Source organism: Schistosoma haematobium, chromosome 5 (genome assembly GCF_000699445.3).
Source record: "Schistosoma haematobium chromosome 5, whole genome shotgun sequence".
NCBI classification, from domain to species: domain Eukaryota; kingdom Metazoa; phylum Platyhelminthes; class Trematoda; order Strigeidida; family Schistosomatidae; genus Schistosoma; species Schistosoma haematobium.
In genome coordinates, this window is record NC_067200.1 from 19,458,501 (window position 1) to 19,482,201 (window position 23,701).

At 36.0% G+C, this 23,701-nt stretch overlaps 1 protein-coding gene across 1 annotated transcript; it reads right to left on the minus strand.

The window, feature by feature from the left end:
* Window positions 1-4,074: 4,074 nt before the first annotated feature.
* Window positions 4,075-16,890, minus strand: MS3_00011152 (uncharacterized protein; the record flags this gene model as incomplete). The annotated part of the gene is made up of 6 exons (XM_051219566.1): window positions 4,075-4,171; window positions 9,581-9,622; window positions 10,203-10,236; window positions 11,648-11,668; window positions 13,480-13,488; window positions 16,815-16,890. The coding sequence occupies 6 exons, from the start codon at window positions 16,888-16,890 to the stop codon at window positions 4,075-4,077; spliced, it is 279 nt and encodes a 92-aa protein (XP_051065110.1).
* Between the last annotated feature and the right edge of the window lie 6,811 nt (window positions 16,891-23,701).

Genomic DNA, 23,701 nt, shown 5'->3' on the forward strand with positions numbered 1-23,701 from the left:
AAGTAATAATCAGTGGAATTTCAACCGGGTCTGTTGTGAGATAATGATAGACGGTAGCTAAATTTCATAGATTAATTGAAGTTAGACATTAACACCATTTTAGATGCTGGTTCATTGATCTAGATTGAAAGCGTTCGCATGCGAAATCGATAGATTCTGGAATCGAATCTTACGAGGTGTGATCATGGATGTGCACTGATGAGAAGTCCTACAATAAGACGAAACGGTTGTCTAGTGTTTCCAGGTGTTACCATGGTAGTCTAGCTTCAATCAACTTATGATTTCATCTATTAAAAATGACTAGAATATCCACAAAAACTCATTCGAATATCGATACTTAAATGATAAATAGTTTAGAGATAAAAAGGAAAAAAATTTTTTAACTTACCATAATTGGTAAAACAGTGTACTTCAAATAGAAATCAGGTTAATAGTGCAGTTAAATAATAAATTCAATATAAAATGGATATGATAAGATGATAATTTATAAATGAACCAATCAAATTGAAGATTAGAGGTCATGGATTTTTGGCGCGAAATTCATTGGTTTGTTTGGCTAAATATCATTACAGCATGATAGCTGTTGTCGATTCATGATGAAACGGCGAAATCTAATTTCTAACTCTCATCATCAATTGAAATTTACAATTATAATTCACCACAATGGTTTATAACTTTTCTTTAGTCTTAGTTACTAGGTGGATACTGTCAAGGTCAGTCTAGAGTCGTTCAAAGGTCATCCATAAATTACAGTCTTGTAGTGACCTACTTTTATCAAAAGAACGCGATTGGTTTAATGGAAACAATTATTATTATAACCAATTGTACCAGGGATTGTTTTACTGTACTTGTTTGTTTATCTGCATTCTTCCTTCCGTTCATTGTGACCTTACACGAATTCGGTTACACTCAGTAACCACACTTGTACTCCTTTGGCACAATCTCGGTATTCTTTCGATAACACGAGATCGCCAACAAATACATGTTGACTACAGCCATCAACTACCTTCTGATATTTGGCTTACGGGTGATGTTATCGGTTAACTGGCACGTAGTCTTCCTGTAGTGGTGATCATAGTCAACCGCGACTCGACGCCACACTGCAGTCTCACCAAATTATCCAATCAAATTTTATTGATTAATTTACTATTTATCGATTCTTGTCATATAAAAGGAGAATAAAACTATATTCCATGATTTACTTCATTCTACTACTATTATACGGTTATGGGACCGTTAACCGAGACTCTATTACCGCTTAACTGAATACTCGGTTGATGCGATATATAATACACAGACTGTATCACAGTATACTAAATACACGATTCACCATCAAATATAGAGACATTACGAACTGAACATGAATAAACTTCCTGAGTTTGATTACTGGTAGTGTCATGGATATGGACCGCTTAGGAATCCTATACTTAAATGAGACATCTACCTTCTCCTCCCTAGTTTTCAATATTGGTCTGGTTAAGATCAGTTCGTCACTTAACAATGAAGATTCTACAATCTGTAAAAAAGAATACTGATAATAAAACAACAAGAACATGAACTTATATGCATTTTGATGTGATGAAAACCTGAAATCGAATTCCTAATGCTAACCATCCACAGTAAATCCTAAGTCTAATTCCTCACACACTGGTTTATAACCCTTGTTTAGTCCTAGTTACTAGGTGAACATTTTCAAGGTCATGCTAGCGTTGCTCAAAGGTTGTCTATAAATTATAGCCTCACCATGGATATTTGATAAAGGATTCAGTAAACTAGTTGGATAAGTATTGAAATATCATATTTCTTTAACTAAGATTTTTTGTTAATTCCTCTCAATTACTATCCTATTTATTAAAAAGTTTACTTAACAAGCCAAAAATAAAGTTCAACACTCTGACTTTGGAAGATTCAATTCAAATAATAATAGTGCAATGCTAACCGGTTTTGGGGATGGTTGGAAGAAAGTTAGGAACGGACAAACCAAAACGTGGCATCAGTGCTTGAAGTCAGTAACTTCTAGTCTGAGCCATGTTGAGAGATGCAGACTACTTGGTTGGAGTCCGCGTGACTATCGTAACCAATGGTTGGAGACTCTTGGTGACATGGCTCAGAATTGATCACAATAGCGTGGGTGTATACACTCTTTGTCTTCCCTTAAACTAAGAGATTAAAATCGCTTCATATCTTTCTTTCTACGAACTAATTCTTTCATCCTGTACTATATCCTTATATGCAATCTTTCTTTTATATATTACGACCTCTGAATTATCTACTTTTATCAATCCGGTGTCCATCTTGTTGTGCTGATGCGGTATGTCAACTTGACTGACTGTCATCAATGAACCGATGTGATACACTTGAACAAATCTTGAATGTATCTAATAATGTAACGTAGCATAATTAAGTATGTGTAATATGAAGAGACTATCAACATTATGACCTCCAGAGATACATTCACTATAGACTGTGATAAAACAATGGCCTATATTCCATTGGGGATTACAGTCGTAAGTAAGCAAGTAAGACTATGATAAATACCTGAGTTCCAGGAAGTGAAATATATCATTTTAAAAGAATCGCATTAGCGTTTTCTCTTATTCTGTCTTTCATTAGCAATGTCAATAGTTCCTCATTTACACAGACTTTACTTCAATATAGAAATACAAAATTGAAAACGTTTTGAAAACACTAGAACTAACGAAATAATTGAATCATGGTTGTAAAACTCTACTTGAAGTTATTCCCAAAATAGAATGTTTATCAATAAACCATTGGGAAAACACTTAGTTATGTAATACAAACATTGATTACATAATGTACAATGTATTACAGATTACTCACACGAATGCTGAACCTAATGTTCTACAAAACATACATATATAATCAAAGTTTACGTTCATAGATAACATTTATAAAGAAAGTCATATATCAATTTATGCACTGGGCAATGTCAATATTCAGTAATAAAATGAATTCAATGTTTCTCAACATCTTGTTAGATGCTGATGTTTTTCAAAGCGGAATTCACGAGTCAATCTAAGCTAGACTGCCAATGAAAACCTGGAACCACTAGACGGTCGTTTCGTCCTATCATCGTACTCTTCAACGGTGCATAGGCACGATCCTGAACGTGAGACTAGAACTCAGGACGTTCGGTTTCACGCACGAACGTCTAACTTCTAAACCACTGAACTAACATCCAATAGCCGGGTATTGATGAAGAGTCTGATACTAGGAAGAAACGGTCATCCAGTGGTTCCATGTTTTCACTAATGGTCTAGCTTAGATCGTCTTGTGAATTTACCTTTGAAAATAGTATAATCTCCACAAATTCTCCAAATTTTTCCTATCAAATTATATTTTGATGTAAAGACAATGAAAAGTATTTGCCTGGAACTTCATTTATGAACAACAATCATTGAAACATGATATTCTTTCTTTTATGCTTTCTCATATCTAGTATATATCAATTTCCTAATTTAATAGTTGAATATATGAATCAATTGAAGCTGGACCACCATGGAAAACCTGGAAGCACTGAACGGTCGTTTCATCCTAGTATTGGACTCCTCAACAGTGCATACCAACGATCCATAGTGGTCTAGCTTCAATTGACACATGTATTCAGTTATTAAATTACCACAATCTCCACAAAAACCCTTCTCTGATTATAATCATCATTTACTTACTAGTGGCTGGATTCAAGAGGTATTTCATGAAGTTCTAGTGAGAAGCAGTGATCAGTGGAGGTGGTAACTCACTAAAGAGAATGATGAATGTGTCGCTCAATTTCGTGGATTAGTTGATGTTCAACATCAACACCATTGTGTTTGCCGACTCAGTGATCTAGTTGTTAAGCGTTCTCGTACAAGACAGAGGTGGCATCGTGGGTGCGCACTGTTCAGGAGTCCCATTATATGACGAAACGGCCGTGCAGTGTTTCCAGATTTTCCATGGTGGTCGAGCTTCAATTGACTCATATATTCAACTATTAAGTTACTATAATATCCACAGAAACCCTTCTCTGACTATCAATTGATTATTGTCTTCAGTATACACTCTAAATAATTCTGATTATTCTATGGTATGTAAAGTATGTACACCTTCTAACATCGGTTCAATGGGTGTCCATTCATGAAAGTGTTTACCATTAACTGGCAATATACAAGTGCTATTTACAAAAAAACGAAGGAAAAAACAGAATCATTCATTCAATCTAGAAAGATTGTTTGAAACTTCTTATTGACGTTTAGGATCGAGATTATTTGAATGTAATATCAAAGCGACCCACACACAATTCATATATGTCAATAGAAGATTGATCAATGTAGCGAAGGTACAAGCAAACTTCACATGTTGATGGTTATTTGAACTCAGTAGTTAACTGAATATCGTGATGATGTTTAGAGTGAAGGGTACTGGTTTTGAGTTCTGAAGTGAACATCAACTCTGGGATGCATACGTATCCATCTGACGAGTTCCCAATAGATCGAAACATGCATCTTTAGTTTCACTTCTAGCTACCATTCATCTCTCCTTAGGAATATATATATAATTTGTAAAAAAAAAAGTGAATTTGTCACACAAAGTCTACATACTATCATTTGAATACGTTTGAGCATAGATTACGTATTGTCCTGGTGGGCGTCCTATGCTCCTCCACAAGGAATAACAGACGCAAATAAGTAATAGATTATATACAATCAATAACTTGTATAACAGTACAAGTTGTAAAACCTTTGACAATATGTAATGAAAAGATGATCCAGATCAGAAAATTCACAATATACTTACTTTTTTGCATCAAATATCTTACTGAATAAGAAGATAATTTCTCAATGAATTTGAGTTAAAATTAAACTCATCAAGATCTTGATGATAAAAATGTATAATTGCAAATCTAGAAATACTCTAAAAGGTTCCATTACAAATGCTGGATTTGTGATGTGAGCTACTTAAATCCATATAAGTAGTATATAATGATAGTTAGAAATTGAATGTATTTCAGTAGAAGATTGAGAAGGAAAAAAAGCGATAATGGAAAACAATTGATATGAAAATGTAAGAACAATGATGATGATTCACTGAAATTTGTAAAAGAAACCTTTTTATTATTTAAGCATAGAAACATTGGTACATGAAGGCACTAAATACCTAGATGCCACACTTCACCAGTGAAAAGTAAAGAAGGCAAAGTAATCACCAATAATGGGGAAATATGAAAAAGGTGGGTCGAGCACTTAAAGGAACTCTTGAATCTACCAGCCTCACTGAGCCCACCCAACATCGAAGCAGCACCCACGAACCTCTTAATCAATGTTGGCGCACTAACAATTGAAGAGATCAGCATGGCCATCAGACAAATCAAGAACGGTAAACCAAAGAGACCAGACAGTATTCCAGAAGATGCACTAAATGCAGACGTAGCAGCAGCTGAAACGATAATCAACTTTCTCTTCTGCATGATTTGGGATTAAGAACAAGTACGAACAGATTGGAAAAAAGAACACCTGATCAAGATATCAAAGACAGGCGATCTCAGCAAGTGGAAGAACAACAGAGGTATCACTCTTCTCTCAATATCAGGAAAAGTCTTCAACAGGGTGTTATTGAACAGAATGAAGGAGTCCGTAGATGCGCAACCTTGTGATCAACAGACTGGATTCCGTAAGGATAAATCGTGCACCGAACAAATCGCAACACTACAGATCATTGTAGAACAATCAACTGAATGGAATTCAGAACTCTCCATCAACTTCATTGATACGATAAGGCGTTTGACAGCTTCAATAGGAAAATCTTATGATGTACCCGAGAAAATTGTCAACATCACTTAGAATTCACACGATGGACTACACTGTGAAGTGGCGCATCGAGGACACGTTCATTCCAAGTAGGGACGAGTGTCAAGCAAGGTTATTTACTCTCACCCTTTCTCTTTCTCCTGGTGATCAAGTGGATTATGAAAGAGTTAACATCTGAGGGAAGCACGGGATACAATGGAGAGCTAGAATGCAGCTGGACGATCTAGATTTCGCAGATGATCTGGATCTTTTATCACACACACAACTACAAATGCTAGAGTACACGACCAGTGTAGCACCAGCCTCGGCAACAGTAGGTCTCAACATAAACAAAGAGAAAAGTAAGATTCCCCGATACAGCACCAGTCAAATCACGCTTGAAAAAGCAGCTTTGAATGATGTAAAAACTAGTACGTATCTGGGCAGCACCATTGATGAACACGGTGGATCTGATGCAGATGTGAAAGTACGGATTGGCAAAGCAAGTGCTGCATATCTGCAACTGAAAAACATCTGGAACTCAAAACAAATGTCAACTAACACCAAAGTCAGAATTTTCAAAACAAATGAAACGGAAACTTGGAGAACTATAAAAGCTAACATCCAGAACATACAAGTGTTTATTAATAGTTGTCGACGCGAAATACTTCCGATCCGTTGGCCAGAAACTATCAACAACAACCTACTGTGTGAGATAACAAAGCAGATTCCAGCGGAGGAGGTAATCATAAAGAAACACTGGAACTTTTTAAGACACACGTAGAGGAAACCACCCAACTGCATCACAAGGCAAACCCTCACTTGGAATCCTGAATACCAAAGGAGATGAAGAAGAACAAAGCACACATTACGCCGAGAAATGGAGAAAGACATAAGAAAAATGAACAGAAATTGGATAGAATTAGAAAGGGAGGCCCAGGACAGAATGGGTAAGAGAATACTGGTCGATGGACTATGCTCCATTTGAGGTCACAGGGGTAAATAAGTAAGTAAGTAACACTTTACTGTTCGACTTATGTGAGGGCTGAGATACTTCCCAAATGCTCAAACCGAAACAATTGGTTTTTCTTAGGGATCCACTCTTTATTTCTTTCATTTAGAGGTCTAATCCACAGTTGAACAACGTTAGGAGATGTAGTCCTATAATAGCCGATGACCAACACTACATTCATACGTTATTTGTTCCCTTCGGATACTGGAGCCCATATACACTAATGATTATTTAGAAGCTCAGTTTTAGTTAGAACACTCAATGAAACCATAGATCTGTATTGCATATAACATATAACATATAACCTGATTGGGAAGATACAAGCCAAAGAATACCAAGTGAATTCAAATTCACCCCACTGCACAAGCAAGTGGCTATCAGGACTCAGTAGCTGAGTGGATAACGCGATGACGTTTGAAGCGAATGGTATTGGGCTCGAGTCCCAGAGTGAACATCAACTCTCTGAGATGCAGGTACATCCAGCTGATGAGTCCCGAATAGGACGAAACGCGCGTCCTGGATTCCACTGCTAGCCACTATCCATCATTGCCTACAAAAAGTTTGTAAATTAAAGCAATATCGAGGCAATACGCACAGTATGCACATATGCCAATAACACACTGATCAATTGCAGTCTTAAAACCTCAATGGAAAGAAAGAAGTCAAACAATACCAAGTGAATATAACTTAATTGATATCATTCTTTTCTTTATGAACAAATTACTATCTAGTTACAATTTGGCTTCTATAATAACATTCTCTTATTATATTCATTCGTCATAGTTACTAACTTAACATTCATCATAGTTTGATACTTATCTGTCATTTATATTTTCAATCTATTATTCAATAAGATTTTACTCAATGAGTCTAGTTTCCTTTCACCTGGATACAATTTAAATAGAAAAAAAAATTCATTTATTTTTTTTGTTTTTACAAAATTCTTGTGTAGGTTTTCTTCATCTATTATCTAATAAGGGATGATTGACTTTATGAATTGACGAGTAACATGTGGATCTTATGATGATGATGATGATGATTTTTTGGTATGTACAATTAGTTACTATGTTAATCAATCATTAACACCTACAAATGAAATTTGATTGACCATTTACCATGAATACAATTTTATAAATAGTAAGTTACATATGAAAAAACAAACAAACAAACAAACAATGAAGTTTCGTCATTTCATTATGTTTACTCTTCAGAAGTTATTTGTATGATATCTCAATGAGAATAAGGAATGGTAACTGTTAGAATCTATTTCTGAATTAGTACGATACACTGATTTTTATTGTATAATTGTTAATGAGCTAAACTATCTGGATATTCATGTTCCTCTTATGATAAGCTTCCATTTGACTTATTGATTATTATTATACGATGTACTGTTCTTGAGTTATGTTCAGTCTATTAATTACAGTCTCCTACATTCATAGCCACATTTTGGTTAGATCTAGAACTATAGATGTCATGTGAATGTGTAAATGAATAGTGCGAATGGTCCATCAGGGTGCTTGGTACCTGTATGGTTGCGTCACAGGATTGAGTTGTACTATTCAGACTGTATTGTTAAAGCCTATATGGTGTCTGGCTCTCCTGTTAAATGGGATTGAGCTGTAGTGTTTGGGGTGTCACGTGAAAGTCTGGATGGTGTCCGGTTCTCCAGAAAACCAATGTAAAATTATTCTGACCCGCAAGGGTATATTATATAACTATGAATAAACTGGTTGATCCTACCAGTAGTCAGATGCTTGTCATGTTTGTCATAAACTATTCATATTCATGTTCCTCTTATCATAAGCTTCCATTTGACCCATAGATTATTATTATTATCATATGGTTTCCTATTCTTGAGTTATATCCAGTCTATTCATTACAGTCTCCTACATTCACAGTCACTTTCTGGCTAAATCTTGTACAGATGTTATTTTCTAATTTGTGTTGTAATGTGACCTGTATGATTTGTATATAAATCCAGTATGTTTGAAATAAATGATTTATGAAAGTAGATAGGACACACATCGAGGAAAGCACCCAACTGGATCACAAGGCAAACTCTCACATGGAAACTTCAAGGCCAAAGGAGAAGGGGAAGACCAAAGAACACATGACGCCGAGAAATGGAGATAGACATGAGAAGAATGAACAAGAATTGGATAGAACTAGAAAGGAAGGTTGAGGACAGAGTGGGCTGGAGAATGCTGGTTGGCGGTCTATGCTCCACTGGGAGTAACAGGCGTCAGCAAAATAAATATATAGTGTAATGTTTAAGTAACTAAACTTTTTTTTATTCATATTCCACATATTATAAGCTTACATTCGACCCATGAATTATCATTATACGATTTACCATTCTTGAATTATTCCTTGTCTCTTAATCATTACCTCCCGCATTCACAGCCACATTTGGCTAAATCTTGTACAAATGTTGTTTCCTATTTTATGGTACGATGTGGTCTGTCTGGTTGGTATATAAACCCAGTGTGCTTGGAATAAATAATTCATATCGTAGAGGCTGAGATTGATGTTCTGGACTTAACAGGCAGAACTAGGTAGGAAACAGGACCGACAACGACTCTAGACTGTTCATACGGGTTTTGTGCGTCATTGGTTGGGTCGATATTGTAGTGAACGAGAATACCAGTGGGGGGGACAACGAAATGTATTGGGATACAAAAGTATAGAACGATAGAATAAAATCTGAAAACCATACAATAAATACTTCAGTTTCAAACCAATCATTCTCTGTTGTTGTTCTCTTCTCTTCAATCTTCTTAACCTTCTGTCTCCAGGCCATTCACATTCGATTGATGACTTATATCTGTCGAGATCAGTAACATATACCACAACACCAATTAAGTCTTCTTCTGATAATCATCTTATTGATGGAAAAGATAGATAGTGACGTGTAAATTAAGACAATATCGAGATAATCTGTATAGGATGCATATATGCTAATAGAGAACTGATGATCAATCGTAGTTCTAAACATGAATGGGAAAATTCAAGTAAACAATACCAAATGAATTGAACAAGCCAGTAGCTAACAGGACTCATTAACTAGGTGAATAATGTGATGGCGTTCGAAGCGAATGGCACTGGGTTCGAGTCCCAGAGTGAATATCAACGCTGAGATGTACGTACATCCAACTGATGAGTACCAGAATGGAACGAAACATGTGTCCTAGATTCCACTGTTAGTCACCTTCATCCATCACTACTTGTAACGCTTATGACTGAAGGCAATATCGAGTCAATACACATAGTATACATATATACCAATAAGAGACTGATCAATGGCAGTCCTAAACATCAATAGGATGATATCAATAAATCTATGTTGAAAATACTACACAAAGAAACATAAAATTCATCATTATTATAATGAATTGGAAACCTACGTAACATCTGTTGTTTCACCTCTTAGATTACCATCTGAAGTAATTGTAAAATAAATGAAATTACTTAGTCAAATCGAACAATATACACTAGTATATAACGAGCTCATTGTGATATGTACTACTTATATAGATAGATATAAGTAGTATGTACCAGGAATTGAAAGTAGCATTCTTACTGACAGAGAAGAAACATAATGGCAAGAGAGAGAGAATGACAACAGGAATGAAGAAACGATCAAGTTTGTAAGATGCAATTTAAGGAAGATATGTAGATGGTTTGTTTTATGTCTTGTTTAAATTTTGCTAAATACAATTAACTGGTTTACTGTATTCTAGTCTTCATTGACAACACTATCAGTTCTCCAGTTTTGGTAGAATATGATTAGTTTATTTGCTTCCTGTAATAACCATCTGCACGTGAACCTCGTTAAGCTAGAGACAGTATGATCCGACTGTTGCAGCTACCTTGATGTGGTGATCGGGCTTGTCTGTCGTGATGAACCTATCGGGCTAAAATGGCTGGAAAAATCGATCCTTATGGTCCTATCATGCCAGACAGGTCGGTTGAAAAATGGTTAGACTAAAAGCAACAAACTCAAGGTCTGAGGGTCAAATTGTACTGCTGACAGTACATAGGTATGACGGCAGGGATCACCGGGTAAGTAATAGTGAGATTAAACAGATACAGGGTATTAGGGAATGATGATGGTAAATCAGTTGTGATGAGATTGTGAATCTTCATCGATTGAGATGGTTGGGCCACGTGTTATGCATACCCGACCACCGATTACCACGACGCGCTATACTGACTAGTGCTGGAGATGGTTAGAAGAAATTTACGGGAGGCCAAACCGAAATGTGGCATCAGTGCTTGAAGTCACTGACTTCTAGTGTGAGCCATGTTGTTAGATGCAGACTACTTGGTTGGTGTTCGCATGATCATCGTAACCAATGGTTGGAGGCTCTGGGTGACATGGCTCAGAATCAATCACAATTGCGCAGGTGTATACACTCTCTGTCTTCCCTTAAACTATGAGATGAAAATTGCATCCTTATACACAATCTTTTACTTATATATTACCACCATTGAATCAACAACTTCTATGAATCTGCCGTTCATCTTGCTGTGCTAATGAGGTATGGCAACTTGGACTGGTGCATATATGTGCCTGGTCCTATGTTGCAGCTGACTGAATGACTAACGTTTTTATCACCAATTTTTTAAACACAAACTGGTTTGAGGATTTAAAAGGATTGTAGTATATTCACAACTGAATTCACAATTCGATCTAAGCTAGATCATCTAAAAGTACTGGATGGCTGTTTCGTCCTAGCATAGGACTCCTCAGCAGTATACATCCACGATGCCATCATGACATAACTTATAAATATTTAGTAATTAATTAACTGATTTGTATAGTTGACAACAAAAGGTAAATACTCACCTTCATCTACGTTTACAAACTCTAAAACAAATCATTTTAATTACAAAACACTTATGTGAATACGATATAGACTAAGCTGGAAATGTTATGAATAACCATAAATAGAACAAAACTTGTTCATTTAACCATAATAAACTGAAATTCGACATATACAAAATACATTGAATCAATACAAATTACATTGATCCAGTCCTGGTTACTTTTGTAAGTGAGTAGGGATAGAAAAATCTGACCTAAAGTCTTATCGCGGAGCTACTGATTAATAGGGGAAATCTCTCTAGCCAACTTTGACGGTTGGTAATAAAAAGATATGATAATAAATACTAGAGAGAGGTAACCGTTAACCCTACCTGAGAGAGTGCTTATGCTAATGTGTATGTCATGAAGTGCATGGGTGAAAGACTTTGTACCAGTAATATGGATGCAATGTGTATGTGACAGTGTCACTAGTAATTATGTAACGTATATTTGCTTCCAAGGTGAGTATACTTATATGCATGCCAAGGAATCTATGGGTGAAAACTTATGCGTTACCGGTATGCATGTATATTACACTTTCCCCTGGTACGGCGCCAGCGTGTAATTACTTGGAGGTCACAACTTCATTGCAGATTCACATCCACATCTTAGTATAGATTAGTGGAGATTATTCAACTGATAGTTCATATCATGGAGTGATTTCAGTTAGATTATCACTGCGATGTATTCGAGAGTTGTTTTGTGTTAGTATAGAACTCCTACTTCATTATTATTTGAAACTGAACTGACAGCCTAACATAGCGAAATAAAGTCTTGAATTAGTTAGAGGTATCCATTTCCTCATCCTAGTTTACCTGTTATCCACATTCCGAGATTCCTAAATCACCGATATCTTCAGAACTATATTTTCATAACTTACTTCTATATTAAGTACCATCATAATCAGTTTATTCTATCACAGACGAAATGGTGAGACTATAATTCATAGACGAACCAATCAGATTTAGGATAACAATTCTTTGATTTTGGCGCAAAATTCATTCAACCATTATGGATAAATAGCGTTTCGGTTGATGTCGGTTCGTAATGAAAACCCTTAATCTAATCTTTAACCCTAACCACCAACAGTAAATCATAATCTTTATTGTTAACATAGGTTTATAACCATCATTTAGATCTAATAAGTAGGTGGATACTATCAAGGTCACTTTAGTGTTGCTCAAAGGTAGTCCCACTATCAACTCTCTTAAAGCTCCTTTTAAAGGTGAAATAAACGTAAAGTGAACATTAAAATTGCCCCCCAAAGTGCCCTTGCACAGCCGAGAGTGAGTAGAGTTAGCTCTCCCTCTTACATGGCCACATGCACGCGACCACTGAAAGGGAAGTCTTACTCACTACCTTCGCGCGGCGAGGGTGTTGTATACCAAAACAAGAGGGCGAAAAGCGAAACGTTATCTGCTTTAACCGTTTTGGTGGATACGGTGGATCCACCCAATGGAGTTGGTAAATACTGATTCCAAACCGATGGTATACATGAGCTTCTGATCCTAAGGAAACAAATGGCGTATGAAGCTATTGTTGGTCACCGGCTATCCTGACACTGCTCCATTGTCTTGTGGATCAGACCTTTAGGATGAAAGCTTCGGGCCTGTACCCTTTTACGAAAACCACCTGCTTTGTTTTGAGCACCCGGGTAGTATCTCGGCCCTCACACAAACCGTATGATTTATGTGGCGCATATCTACTTGGTACCTCCTTGTACCATGGTTTATGTGTTTAAATAAACAAACAATAACACACCATCATCCATTCATTTATATCACAGGTACTAACAAAAATAATAACAAACTTACTTGGTGTTCCTTTAATAGATTACATAGAGATTTAAAAGATTGATTATTGTCTATGAAATACAATAAGAATCAATGTAAAACGAAGGTGAACAATATTTTTTTGTTATTATGTACATTATGAACTGTTTGTGACATACTTATAACTTATAACAGTCTAGTAGAATCATGAACGAACTGTTGACGAAGATGTGTTTCAACAGTAACAATCTGTGCTTTACAACTGATCACATGTAATTTGAATAGTTGAGATCATGAGTTAATTGAAGCTAGATTACCATAGAAGACCTGGAAGCACTGGACGACTGTTTCGTCCTGTCATATGACTCTTCAGCAGTGCACATCCACAATCCCAACTCGCGAAATTCTAACCGAGGACCTATCAGTCTCGCACGCGAGAGATTAAACTCTAGACCACTGAACTGGCCGGCATTCAACCGTGATAATGTCTAACTTCAACTAATCCACGATATTGAGTGACACATCCACCATTGTCTTCATCAGTGAGTTACTATTTCACAGCAGACTGGGTGAAACTGTCAAATGTAATTCACAGCCAAGTTGTATTATATTCAATTACCTACCACCCATTACATAATAAGACAATGTTTACAACTCAGCCCCATTCCAATTAGCCAATAAGCATTGTTTCCAGATGAGAGCTTGATAATCTAGTCATTGGTTTATATTCAGGACTATTAATGACTTAATATCAAACATAACTATGAAAAATAATAAACAGAATTATATTTTTTATGAAGTATTGTAAAGAATGATAGTTCTTAACAGCGTTTCATTAAATCCGGAGATCATTGCTGAAAGAAAATTAGTGGTCTAGAGGTTAAGTGTTCACGCACGAGACTGATAGGTCCTGGGTTTGAATCTCGTGAGGTGGGATCGTGGATGCGCACTGTTGAGGAGTTCTACAATAGGACGAAACAGTCGTCCACTGCTTCCAGGTTTTCTATGATGGTCTAGCTTCAAATAACTCATGATCTCAGCTATTAAAATTCATTTTCCTGATAAATAGGAACTATTCTCTGAAGCTATATCAAAAGAAAAGCTTCTTTTAATGCAAAATTTACTTGGAAAATAACACAATTCCTCAAGCTACTATATACTTGTGATTAAGTGACTCATCAATACAGTATGCTAATATTAATACTTGTAAAGATGACTGTAACGCCGCCCGGAGTCCCTCTTGGGCTACTGCCGGTCTCAAGCCCAGATAAAGGAGAAGGGTTGAGCACGACCAAACCATCCAGCTCAGAGAACAAAACACCACCAAAATAAAGTTAGCAACCCTATCCCGTAGAAAAGTAACTCGCTAAAAAAACAACACCCAGAAAAAAATAATAATTCAAAAAGATGATTGTGCCGAAAATAGTAATAATAATATACATTTACGCAGAACACTATTTAACTCCATTACAATTAAAGCTGAAGTGATATCATCTCAATACGAAAGTATGTTTAGTGTAGACTGTATAGACTGTAAATAACTAGTCAACATTATGCAAAGAAATAGTATTCACTTCTGATTGAGATCATAAATCAATGAATCTTAGACCGTCGTTTGAATCCTGGAAGCAATAGATGGCTGTTTCGTCCAATATTTATGATTTCAATCACAAACTTAACAATCCTCCACAACCTCATGTTGATATTCAATACCGGTTCCTTTTCATATGAAACCGTTTCAACCTACTTCATGCAATTTCCAAAAACAATTGATTATATGTTTAGAAGCTGTGGAATATGATACACACATTTCGCCTTGTTTAGCACTCGTCCCACAAATGTGTCTACACCTTAATAATGATGAGACTAGAATTCACTCAACCGTTAGCTTCAAACAGGATTTAGTTCTCAATATCAATAATGGGATGTTTCAAAACAAACTGAACTAATGAATTTGATTGAGATCATGAATCAATTGATGTTAGACCACCGTTGGAAACCTGGAAGCACTGGATTGGTTGATGTTAGACACTAACACCATTGGATGCCGGCTCAGTGGTCTAGTTGGTTAAGCGCCTGGCGCTAGGCCGATAGGTCCTGGGTTCGAATCTCACAGGGAGCGGGATCGTGGATGCACACTGCTGAAGAGTCCCATACTAGGACGAGTGCTTCCAGGTTTCCAACGGTGGTCTTAACAATCTCCACAACCCCTATCTGATAATGAACTAATGAAGTTGAATTTGAATATTCATCTATCAAATATCTATTTTAATGAACACGGTGAATCTGATGCAGATATGAGGGTAAATATTAGCAAAGTAAGAGCAGCATATCTACAACTGAAGAGTATCTGAAACTTAAAACAACTGTCTGTCAACCAACATCAAAGTCAGAATTTTCAATACAAAAATATTAAGACAGTTCTGCTGTATGAGGTAGAAACTTGATGAACTACGAAAGTCATTATCCAGACGAGTCAAGTGTTTATTATCAACAAGAACCTACAGTGGAAGTGTTATGTCCCGATAAGCATAATGAATGGTAACTTTTGGGATCCATTTATGGACCAATACTATGAGTATAATTGTTAAATAACTAAACTATTCATATTCATGTCTTTCTTATCATAAGCTTTATTTTAACCAATGTACTATTATTATACGACTTACCATCCCTGTCTATTAATTGCTACGTCCCACATTCACAGCCACATTTGGCTAAATCTTGTACAAATGTTGTTTTCTATTTTATGGTACGATGTGGTCTACCTGGTTGTTATATAAACCCAGTATGCTTGAAATAAATGATTCATATTGCAGAGGCTGAGACTGGTGTTCTGGACGTAACTGGCTGAGTTAAGCAAGAAGTAGGACCAATAAGGACTCTAGACTGCTCGCACGGGTTTTAGGCGTCATTGGTTCGATCGGTGAATCACTGTTCTCTGATTGGTGGACCATCACGTTATACATTAACAAGTTATAACAGGAAGAGAAGAAAAACTAGATTCTAGCAGATAAAAGCACTGTAAGTGGATAGAACACACATTGAGGAAAGTAGCTCAACTGTGTCACAAGGCAAATCCTCACCTGCAATCCTCAATGCCAAAGACGAAGAGAAAACCCAAACAACACATTACACCACGAAATATAAACAGACATAAGAAGAATAAACAATAATTGGATAGAACTAGAAAAGAAGACCGAGGATAGAGTAAGTCGAAGAATACAGGTCAGCGGCCTATTCTCCATTGATGGGCAGGGAGGGGGGATAACAGACATAAGTAATGAAGTAACTATCTATTTATATTCCCAAACTATCCAACAAGAACAAAGTGTAAACATTACCATAGTTTATCTATATAACATACAATAACTTACTTCCGCTAGCATTAATCTCATTGAACAACATAAATAGAACCATATAAATATATAAAATGATGTAATCCCCCCTCATGTTCAATATATCTAATGAATTTAAAGCTAACTGTATTACTTCAATAATGCTACAGTAACAATATTACTACGAATAACATCATGTTCCAGCTTAAATATATGTAGTCTTATACTCACTGTTATTATCGATCCATTGTCATGTGATTAGAAACAAATAATTGATTTATTCATTAATAATTCGATGAAATTCTAAAAAAATAAAAAATAAAAAATGGCATAGTAACATGTTTTTAGTTGCTAGGTAGTAACAATTTATTCATTAGATTGTATATATATATATATATATATATATAAGATGACGTATATGATTAAATACAATTTATAGACTACTGATAATGTCAATATTAATAATAATAATGTATGATTAATGTGAAAAATATTTTTATTGTCTATAAATGTATATTCTTTTCTTTTCTTTTTCTTTCATTTATTCAAATCAACATAAATAGTTGATAGTGTGATGTGTGCTACTTATATTGATATAAGTAGTATATGATGTTAGTCGTGGACAGAGCGTCTAACAGCAAAGAGACAAGAGGATTGAACAGTCAAGAATCGAAACAGAATGCAATCTGTATGAAAAACGAAAGAACAATGAAATCTGAGTGATTTTGCAAATTACGGACTTACTATTTGATTGTTAGATTTTATTAACAAGTCCTGTAATTGTGTGTTAAATACATTCGATTGTCCCCACCGGTGTTCTGTTCACTACATTTGGTGTCGCTGCCATTCAGAAGGGGAAGGGTGCTCTTCTGCGGACTCCGTTGTGGGCCTGGAGCTGAGGTGCTAGTTGGGGCAGTCTGGTGCGTAGAGGTAGCGCTGAGTGGAGTGTTCTGGCGGGGTGGGTTTGACTGTAGCGGGTGCTGTCGATGGAGAGGAGCGGTGAGACGTGCGGCTGCTGGGTGGACATCGTATGGAGCACAGGTGTTAAGCGTCCCAGGTGCCAGGTGGATTTCGGATGTTGTTGTCCCGGCAGGTTGACGGAGCTATGGAGGTCAGCGCGCCACGAGCTCGACATTTTGACGGAAAGCGTAGCATAGACTGCAGTGACGAAGAATGTGACACGGCGAGCCTGAACCACCGCAAGAACGACTGCTTTAAAGAAGAGAACAGTGTAGTGTGTACTACTTATATTGACATAAGTAGTATATGATGTTAGTCGTCAATAGAATGTCTGGCAGCAGAGAGACAAGAGGATCGAGCAGTAAAAAATGGAAATAGAATGCAATTTGTATGAAAATGCAAGAACAATCAAGTCTGAGTCATTATGAGACAATTGATGGACATTTTGCAAATTACGTATTTACTATTTGATTGTTAGATTTTATTAACAAGTTCTGTAATTTTGTATCAAATACATTCGATTGTCCCCACTGGTGTTCGTGTTCACTACAATAGATATTACATTGTGTGAGTTAATACTGATTATCTTATATTGTATTGATATTTCATAAAGATCTGAGAAGATCTAAACGCGATCATTTTTTGAAAACCTTGAAGCATTGGATGACAGTATCATCGTAGTATGAGACTTCTGAAGAGTGAACACCCACGATCTGGTATGATGATTGACTTGAACCTAGGACTTTCGATCATGTGTAAGTTCTACATGTTGAAACGGTCATCCATTGCTTACAGGTTTTCAACTATGATCTAATTTAAATTGGTTCATGTTTTCGATAAAAATTGTACTTCATATCTTTGTCCAGTATCAATATTTTATAAAGGGACTCGAACCTGGAATGTTCGATCTCTCATGAGTCACGCATGCTGGATTGTGTATGTTCACTGTTCAAGAATCTCAGCAGTGCGCATCCACCATCCTGCCCGCCTTATCCGAACCTAGGATTTATTGGTCTCGTGCGCAAATGCTTAATCTCTAGACCGTTGAGCTGGACGACATTCAACAATGTGAATGTATAGGGATCAGCTATAAACGACTGCGGTTAATTATCTAGCTATTGTTAAACAACTGAAATAAACCCTTTGTAATTAGATAAATTATGGGAAAGTAAACAATAATACTATGAATTTTAGACAGATTTTAAATATTTGATGGTTTTAGAAGTCTTCCACAGGGTGGAAAAACAACAACGCATTTAAATTCTTTCATAAGTCTTCTAATTGAATGCTAGATTCAGTACCTAGTAACCTCCAGGGTAAATCTACACAGCGACTTGAACACAAGAGAAAAGGTGTGAAATATGAAATTAAACGCTTTACTCCAAACGTTCATCTATGTACAGAAAATCTAGGGTTTGTATAGTATTTTAGCTGACCTTGGGTTTCTGGAAATTTCTGGAATGTTACCAAACGTAGTAGTAGTAGTATAGGTAATCATTCAATCAGAAACATTATAGGAAACTTTCTACTTTCTAGATGTTTCAGATAAAACTTCTATTGAATGCTGATTGGATATGATGTTTCATAGTGTTTTCAGAGCTTATGTTGGCTTTGTTTTTTTGGGAATTTTCTGCATCTCTCCAACACTCTCCATTATAGTTTTAGATCATCCATCTTTTCAAACCCTTAATTGTCCAAGTTTGGATTACGAGTTAAATATAAAGAGTTAATTACCGTCTCCTACATTCACAGACACTCTCGGCTAGATCATGTACGAATGTTGTTTCTTATTTTGTGGAGAGATATGGTCTGTTTGATTTGTATATCAACCCAATATGTTTAAAATATATGATTCGCATTAGGGAGGCTAATATTGACGTTCTAGACTGATCCAGCTGGTTTAGGTGAGAAGCTGTTATCTCGATGGACCAATAAGAACTCTAGTCTGTTCGTGTAGGTTTATGCGATATTAATCTGGTTGTATAAATCAGTGTCTCCAACTAGCGATTGTATTGCAGTGAACGAGGACACAAGCGAGAACAACCAAACGCGTTTGGGCACAATATTACAGAATCACATAGTAAAATCTGAGTACAACATACACTAAATACTCCATTTACAAAATGTTGATCAATTGTCTAGCACTTGATTGTTTCTTTTTTTCCACATCAATCACTCTCTGTTCTCGCTCTCTTGTCTTCAGTCTTCTTAACATTCTGCTAACAGACATTTCACTTTCGATTGATGATACATACTACTTATATCTGTCGATATCAGTAGCATATACCACAGTATCATATGATATAATTAATCGAAGATAAGGACATGACAAAAGTATTTCTACTGCTTCATATCCTCGATATTTTAATTTCGCGCATGGACCTAATCCTCTCCTTCCAGCCAAAGAAGTTGATCAAGCCTAGTAGGCCCTTCTGGAGAGAAACAGGTCACATAGAAGCATAGCACAACTATCGTGGCTAGAATAGCTGTTTTTGGAGTTTGGCACGTAGAAAGCAACCCCATATATTCCACGCACCACTTTTGTGAATTTTTTTGTCATTTGTGCTGTGATTCTTTTTACGTCTCGTCATCAGTTTGGGGGTATCGGCCGATCTCTACCACCGGGGTTGCCGCTCACGTTAGTTCATGAGCTTGAATCTCACTATCCAGGAAGCACGAAGAGGACGTATGAATCGGGTTTTGCCTCCCACATAGACTTAATAGTCGCGTTTTTTATCCTAGTCGACCAATTGTTATACCAGAATTTTACCTGAAATGATTTTATCCACTTAAATGTTCCTGGTTTACATCAAACGTAAATTATATGACCGACAGCTTCATCTACAATTTCAAGTGAATTTTTTACATGTTTCAGAATCATAATTCATACTTCCTAAATACAAACTATCAGTCATGATATAAATATGTGTTTTATTAAAATTCCACCTACATATTCACCCTATTGTACAACCAAGTGACTATCAGATCTTAATAACTAAGTGGATTACACAATATAGTTTGAAGCGAACCCTACTAAGTTCGAGTCCTGAAGTGAACATCAACTCTGAGATACAGTTACATCCGGCTGACGAGTCCTAAATAAGACGAAACTCATATCCTGGATTCCATTACTTTCTCATAATCCATATATAAATATTATTCAATGACTTATATACAATCATTTAAACATTTACATAAAGATGAAGTCAATGTTAAATATTTCTTATTAACTATAAACAATAATAATATGGTAGATTATATGATGTAAACATCGTGTAATCTACACATACATAGTTACAAATCAATGTAACATGGGTAATCTATACTAAACTGTAAACACAGCAACATGATATCATTAGGGATTGTTGCTATGGTAACAATTTATAAAGGAAAATATAAGTATAACATTTTTTTGTTTGTTGCATAGATCTCACAAATTTTTAAGAAAAATATCATTCTAATAAATTAAAGTCTTTAATTCAATCACATGAGTAATTGAAATTACTTATCGATATTACTTTATTTCAATAGTTGAGATCATGTATTCAATTGATGCTACACTATCATGAAAAACCTGAAAGTACTGGATGATTGTTTCGTCTTATTGTGGAACTCCTCAGTAATGTACATCCATAATCTCACCTTACAAGATTCGAATCCAGGATCTGTTGATCTCACGCATGAATACATTAACCTGACAATCAATGAATTAGAATTAAGATAAGTGAAATTATAGTTAACGGTGTTATCCAAAATACACATTTCTGACTCGTCACATAAATATCCCGGAGTTTCAGAGTTGACGTTTAATCCACGATTTGAGTTCAATATCTTTCGCTTCAAATTTCATCATGCTATCCACTTGGCTACAGAATTTAGATAGCTGCTGGTTTGTAGTGGCTCGATTTTGAGATAATTGCTTAGGGTTCGTTTATTAATCACCCTAATAACCGTTATTATATAAATTCCAACGGTGTATGAATTCAAAGGGTAATATGAAGCGGCAACTATAGTTTATCATTGGGTAGTACAAATAAAATAGTTACAAGCACATCGAGCGAACTTGAGCAGTGAGTTTAATGCGAGCAAGCAAGCAAATACAGAGGCGGATTAAGAATCAAATCGAGTGAAGCAAAGCAAGTGCAATTAATCAGATTTGAGCATATATATATATATATATATATATATATATATATATATATATATATATATATATATATATATATACTGTAGACATATGTAATGAGGTAAATTTTAATTCATATAAACTAATTGTTTAGGACTGTAAATGATCAGTCCCCCATTAGTGCCCAACGTCAACTCTGAAAAGTCTCAATAAAGACAAAATTCACATCGTAGGTACTAACTCTAGTCTCCACCATCCAGAGTACATTTACTTACTTTTACTTAATTACTTACGTCTGTTACACCTAATAGAGTATAGGCCGCTGAACAACACTCTCCAACCCACTCTGTCCTCAACCTTCCTTTCTAGTTCTATCCAATTCTTGTTCATTATTCTCATGTCTGTCTCCGTTTCTCCGCGTCATGTGTTCTTTGGTCTTCCTCTTTTCCTTTGGCATTGAAGATTCCATGTGAGAGTTTGCCTTGTGATGCAGCTAGGTGCTTTTTCACAATGTGTGTCCTATCTATCCACTTGTAGCGCGTTTTGCTGATTTCTTCCACCACTAGAATCTGGTTTGTTCTCTCCTACAGTAGGTTGTTGATGACAGTGTCTAACCAACGGATCCGAAGTATTATGCGTCTGGAGCCCCTATGAGGCGACTCTCGGTCCCACACCAGGATAAAGGAGGAGTGTTGGGCATGGGGTTAGCAACCCTATCTCGTAGAAAACTAAATCGCTAAAAACACTAACCAGAAAAATAATTCATACCATTCAGAGTACATTTATTTATTCCTAATTGTAAGGTAACATTAATCATTATAACACTAGAAATCATATCACCTGGAATCAACAGAAAGTTCACTTTCATCTCTAACTTGGAAATCTAGATGATATGTACTTTTATGTATGTAGATGATCTTTCATTCAAATGAGTGTAACGGCATCACAGTGTTGATATTCACACAGTGAATTGTACCCAACACCAAAATGAAATTCATGTCAATTGAACAGAATCACAACACAGAGTCTTCGTGATCTGAAAATATTATAATTAGTTGATTAATGTCATGACAAACATCACCCCGTTTTTGATTGGGATCATGAACCGATTGATGTTAGACCACCACTGAAAACCTGGAGGCGCTGGAAGGAGGTTTCGCCCAATTGTGGGATTCCTCAGTAGTCAGTGCCTACGATCCCGCTCGCGAGATTCGAATGGTCTAACATCAATAGATTCATGATCTCAATCAAAAATTTAATCATCACCACAAACCCATACTGATAATAACAAAGTTTACTTCATATCGAACAAGGTTTATAATAACCATAACACATAAAATGATAATCAGTAAACAGAGGAGTTTATAATGACGAATCATGAATAATTACTAATGTCATAGTATTCTGAAAAGTTATCCGACTACTTCCCATATCATCACAAATGAGAAGATGTGGTATCATTTTCACCGCGTTGATATTCCCCTGTCACAATATTCATTTCCATCATTCTCATGAAGAAACATCACTGGTAAACGATACGTTCAAAAATGTGTACATGTCACTGTGTGTAAATTGATGCATCATTACAACTACATGTCGATATGAGAGAGAGAATAAAGTGATTTGTCAAAAACTGTGTATGATACAATACATACGTCATATTAAGTGATAATCAAGTAGGTTGGATCTATCTGAACAGAACAACATACATCCCTTTCATCTTGTCGGCTTTGATTGATCTTCTTACAATCTATCATGTATCAACGATCACAATTACAGATGAAATTCTGTATTAATCAACTTGATAGAAGTGACTTCATACAACAACCATATACAACAT